At 31.2% G+C, this 5,600-nt stretch overlaps 1 protein-coding gene across 1 annotated transcript in view; it reads left to right on the top strand.

Annotated features, from left to right (window-relative positions):
* The window catches only part of LOC106477156 (putative ankyrin repeat domain-containing protein 31), a gene marked incomplete at both ends in the record, with an annotated part of 8,943 nt that extends 3,622 nt beyond the window's left edge, over positions 1 to 5,321 (top strand). Inside the window, 5 exons of the mRNA XM_013937749.1 lie at positions 1,410 to 1,511; positions 1,796 to 1,946; positions 2,820 to 3,085; positions 3,591 to 3,700; positions 5,216 to 5,321. Of these exons, the coding sequence (XP_013793203.1) occupies positions 1,410 to 1,511; positions 1,796 to 1,946; positions 2,820 to 3,085; positions 3,591 to 3,700; positions 5,216 to 5,321 (735 nt within the window). The remainder of the gene's footprint in view (positions 1 to 1,409; positions 1,512 to 1,795; positions 1,947 to 2,819; positions 3,086 to 3,590; positions 3,701 to 5,215) is intronic.
* Positions 5,322 to 5,600: the final 279 nt, after the last annotated feature.

Raw genomic sequence — 5,600 nt, 5'->3', positions numbered from 1 at the left:
CTGGACCTCCCTTGAATGTAGACTTCGGGATTAAACAATTTTTGGAATACTATGTTTATTTATTATATCTGCTATTGTGCGGCTACATAATGCGAAGAACTGAATAGTGGCCAATGACACTTTTTCTTCACTTCACCTATCCAGTGTATAGGTTTTTCTCATAGTGACTATAAAGCACGTTCACACCAACAATATGGTTGAAACCACAGCAAGTAAGAAAGTGACACTCGATAGTAACCAACATTAGTTTGGGATTGCAGTCCTATTATTCAGAATAGACCTATACTTTAGAGAACCAACCAGATTCTATAAAATATATGATGGTAGTTTCTTCCTATTCTATCTTTACACCAAAGATATGGAAATCTTATTTGATATAAAAACATACTTAACTTTCCTGGATTGTTTTCAAATTTGGTACACTGATAGATCTTTACAACCTATAAATACACATGCAAAGTTATTTAAGAAAAACTGATCATTTTTGACCAAAATCAAATTTTGACTTGGTCAAAAATGATCAGATTTTGACGAAAGTTGGTAGACATATGTAGAATATTATTCCTCATTGTTCTGACAAAAATTGCCCATGGCCATTGATAACGACAGTCATACAGACACATTGTCGTATTTTTTGAGAGCCAATTATGACCAACGGTGTGTAGTGGAGATATGCACTCTACTGAATGCCCCTCTAGTTAACACTGTTTTAGAAAGGAAAACTACCATCATATATTTGCTATATTTTATTACATTTCCTTATTATAGAGCGTTTAGCATCACGTGATATTAGCTTAATAAATTATCGTAAGAAATGATGCTTGATATGGCTTTACCGAGTGCATGCGGGTGATAAAAAGAAACTGTTAATCTAGATTCCATGGCGTTACTATAAAGGAAGTTATTAACACTGTTTTAGAAAGGAATTGGAGATTTTATATCTCGTGTATGTTTTAATGGATTGCTTTGAAATTTGGTTTTTTTGAAGTAATAGTCCAGTAGAGCACATCCACTGAAAATTTATATTTCACAGTCCGACCTACAGAGAGTGGAAAATTGCTCAAATTTCTATCACTCCTGTTAATAAACACACAGTGTATCTTTAAGGTTGTCTTGGCTGCACGACACACTACCGCGTGTCTTAATAAAAGTATTGTTTATTGGCCCATGGGTTAGTCAAGGTTGCCTACCACTGTCTTAAGGTAACAGTTAAACATAGTAAAAGTATAATTTTATTAAAAGTTACAGCTTTTAGAGTAACGAAGAATATCTTTAACTTGGTATGACGTTTCGATCAAAATGTTGTATATGATACTATTAATGATAAAAGTACTGTTTATTAGTCTAGGTTGCCCACCATTAACTATATTCAACATGCTCTTTATTTGAGTGGTATTTTTTGTTTCTAGGAAGGAAGAACACCCCTTCACTATGCTGCAGTTGTTACTGATGGGGGAAAGTATTACAGCATTTTAATACATGCTGGTGCTGATAATACAATCAAAGACAAGGTAAAGGCAGTTAATTTGAAGTGATACGGTAAATACATTTAAAACTGTGATCTTTCAACTAATCGCAAATCTAAAGAAAGGAATTAGTGTAATCAAAGTTTTAATTCTGACCGATATATATATATATATATATAGAAGAGATGAAATAATAATTACACGTGTAACATTTCGAAACCTTGACTAAAAACAAAATTATTATCAAAATATAAATCGTTTGATATTTATTTTAGTGTAGGATAATTAACATCTTCAATTAATTAATATTTTACACAAAACTATTTTAGTATGGCCACATACCTCAAGATTACCTGGACCAACCAGATTTACTGACCATTAGAGACCTATTAGAAGGCTACAAAATTACAGAAAATCTTCATAGAAAGCCATCTATTGTGGAAGTCTGGCATCGACCTCCAACACAAGAAATTGAACAAAGTAAATATACTCTGTCCTGGAATAATTTTCATAGAGATATTATTCCACTAATATCAAGAAATGAATCAAGATTTTTTTTGTTTCATGAGTTCACAGAAAACTAAAATTTTGGTACAAAGTTAACGCTCCTGAACAGATTTCCTTTTATCAGTCATAAGTCACATTTATTAGTTCTAATTAACTCTTTAGTTATGGCACAACGAAATGTATTTTACTAGATCTAAGTCACCGTGTAGTTATTCCTACAAAGATCTATATTTTACTAGATCTAAGTCACTGTATAGTTATTCCTACAAAGATCTGTATTTTACTAGATCTAAGTCACTATATAGTTATTCCTACAAAGATCTATATTTTACTAGATCTAAGTCACCGTATAGTTATTCCTACAAAGATCTGTATTTTACTAGATCTAAGTCACTGTATAGTTATTTCTACAAAGATCTGTATTTTACTAGATCTAAGTCACTGTATAGTTATTCCTACAAAGGTCTGTATTTTACTAGATCTAAGTCACTGTATAGTTATTTCTACAAAGATCTGTATTTTACTATATCCTAGTCATAGGTTATCATCACATTATAGATTTGTTTTAAATAATTTAAAGTAACGTAATTTACTTTTCTTTAATAAAAATATGTATGTAAGTTACTGTAATTATGATATCTTTATTTACCATAGAGTTAACTCCAGTTAAAAATATGTATGTAAGTTACTGTAATTATGATATCTTTATTTACCTTAGAGTTAACTCCAGTTAAAAATATGTATGTATGTTACTGTAATTATGATACCTTTATTTACTTCAGAGTTAACTCCAGTTAAAAATATGTATGTAAGTTACTGTAATTATGATATCTTTATTTACCATAGAGTTAACTCCAGTTCAGTCCGATGAGGAGGAGGAGGAGGAATCCCCCCTTCAAGTGGAACAGACTACTGCAGAAGTTCTTATCTTCCCACTCCTCACAACAGCCAGCGAAGAAGACAACCAATATCTTTTAGATACAGTTTCTGATATTTTAGTCGCTGGAATACGAGAAATCAGCCTATTAAAACCAGACGATCCTATTGCTTACCTAGCAACTTGGTTGTATAGTTATGCTTCCCATCGAGCTTCAAGAGAAAGAGACTCGGGGGTGAGTTATCGGGTAAATGATAAGAAAACATGTAGGGTATCTTGTGTCATTTGTAATAATGTGGAAGAAGGATTAACTACTAACATGCTTTAATCAGTCAATGCTAATAAGCTTGTATGTATTTATATATTAAGATAATATGAATGAAATATTTGTATCTCACATATATACAATCAATGTCAGTAAATGTAACAAACTCAGTGTATTGAAAGAAGGATTGAGGGGGTTATGCAGCGAGGATTTCTTTGGCATGGACCGGGCCATTCAGAGTGTTTTTCTTTTAATGTTATATTATAACCTACCTTATTCTTCCTAACTTAACATTACAAATTTATAATGTTTTTAGATATGGATATATATTTTTAATTTGTACAAAACTATATGTTATATTATTTTTTTTGTGGAGAAAATTTTTTTCATAACTTCTGTGCAAAGGTTTTTGTCAAGGATATTCAAGTGACATGATACTTGATGTAATCTAATAAATCCACACTTCTGTGTATAGAATCAGTCAGACGATATGACACCCGAATTTGAAAGAGTGCTTAATCAGCAAACCCGAAATCTCCAAAGCAGAATGAAGAAATTGACCACAACAGCTAATCTCGGTCAAAGGTTTGTTTAATTTCTTTATATTCTTTTTATGAATCTTACTTTCTTACTTATAGTTTTCTTTGGATGACTGGAAAACTTCAGTAAATAACAAGTAGAACTGTTAAAAAATCCTGCACACGAGAAAAAATTATAAATTTGAATTTAAATTAAAACCTTTTCTTATTAGTGGTTCCAAATGAATAAATGAAATCACGGGTACAGAATGGTTACGAGGTCAGTCAATTGTATAGTGTACAAAGCACTGAGTATTCTACATGTTACAGTCATCTAATGTTCATCTATTGTTGGCTAGTAGATCCTGTTTCACCCTGTACTTAAGTTTTATGAGGAATACCAGATATCTGTAAAAAAACTAACTTCAAGGGGTAATGTTGACATTGTTTACAATAGAATTATGATTTTTTTAAAGTTACTACCAGTTATTATGATTAAGCAATCCTTTCACTTAGGTTATGTTATTGTTGCAGAAGTCTTTTCACTTAGGTTATGTTATTGTTGCAGAAGTCTTTTCACTTAGGTTATGTTATTGTTGCAGAAGTCTTTTCACTTAGGTTACGTTTCTGTTATTGTTGCAGAAGTCTTTTCACTTAAGTTATGTTTCTGTTATTGTTGCAGAAGTCCTTTCACTTAGGTTATGTTTCTGTTATTGTTGCAGAAGTTTTTTCACTTAGGTTATATTATTGTTGCAGAAGTCTTTTCACTTAAGTTACGTTTCTGTTATTGTTGCAGAAGTCTTTTCACTTAAGTTACATTTCTGTTATTGTTGCAGAAGTCTTTTCACTTAAGTTACGTTTCTGTTATTGTTGCAGAAGTCTTTTCACTTAAGTTACGTTTCTGTTATTGTTGCAGAAGTCTTTTCACTTAGGTTATGTTATTGTTGCAGAAATCTTTTCACTTAGGTTATGTTATTGTTGCAGAAATCTTTTCACTTAGGTTATGTTATTGTTGCAGAAGTCTTTTCACTTAGGTTATGTTATTGTTGCAGAAGTCTTTTCACTTAGGTTATGTTATTGTTGCAGAAGTCTTTTCACTTAGGTTATGTTTCTGTTATTGTTGCAGAAGTCTTTTCACTTAGGTTATGTTTGTTATTGCTGAAGAAGTCTTTTCACTTAGGTTATGTTTCTGTTATTGTTGCAGAAGTCCTTTCACTTAGGTTATGTTTCTGTTATCATTACAGAAGTCCTTTCACTTAGATTATGTTTCTGTTATTGTTGCAGAAGTCCTTTCATTTAGGTTATGTTTCTATTATTGTTGCAGAAGTCTTTTCATTTAGGTTATGTTTCTGTTATTGTTGCAGAAGTCCTTTCACTTAGGTTATGTTTCTGTTATTGTTGCAGAAGTCCTTTCACTTAGGTTATGTTTTTATTATTGTTGGAGAAGTCCTTTTACTTGGGTTATGGAGGTCGTGCTTACTTTTCATAACAAAGTCAAGTAGTAACATCTGTTATTGTTGCAGAAGTTTTATTGTTGTTTGTCAAGCAACCTTTGGTAAGATAAGTTGGTTACATATTTTAGGTCTGAAAACCTGGAATTTTTAGAGGAGGAGAAAGAAGATGATGAAGACAACTCTACTGATATTGAAGATCAAACCAAAATGAAGGTTGAGTTTATTAAGCAAAATGTACATTTATTCATATTCATACAGCAGTGAAAAATATTACACATCTTTGTTGGCATATATGATGAAAGAAATATATATATATATATATAAATACCTTTAATTATACAAGAATAGTGTCAGAAAAAGAATTGGAACAATGGATTTTACTTTGTTGTCTAATCTATACACCTGGAAAAAGTTAAGCACCCCCGTGTTTTTTTCAAGTGATTCAGATTCGACGTTCTTGTGACTGATTATAAATTACCATTCAATCTAAACGTGTTTATCAAATGAAATTAT

Source organism: Limulus polyphemus, unplaced genomic scaffold (genome assembly GCF_000517525.1).
Source record: "Limulus polyphemus unplaced genomic scaffold, Limulus_polyphemus-2.1.2 Scaffold13075, whole genome shotgun sequence".
Taxonomy (NCBI): Eukaryota; Metazoa; Arthropoda; class Merostomata; order Xiphosura; family Limulidae; genus Limulus; species Limulus polyphemus.
This window is presented reverse-complemented; position numbering and strand designations above follow the sequence as displayed.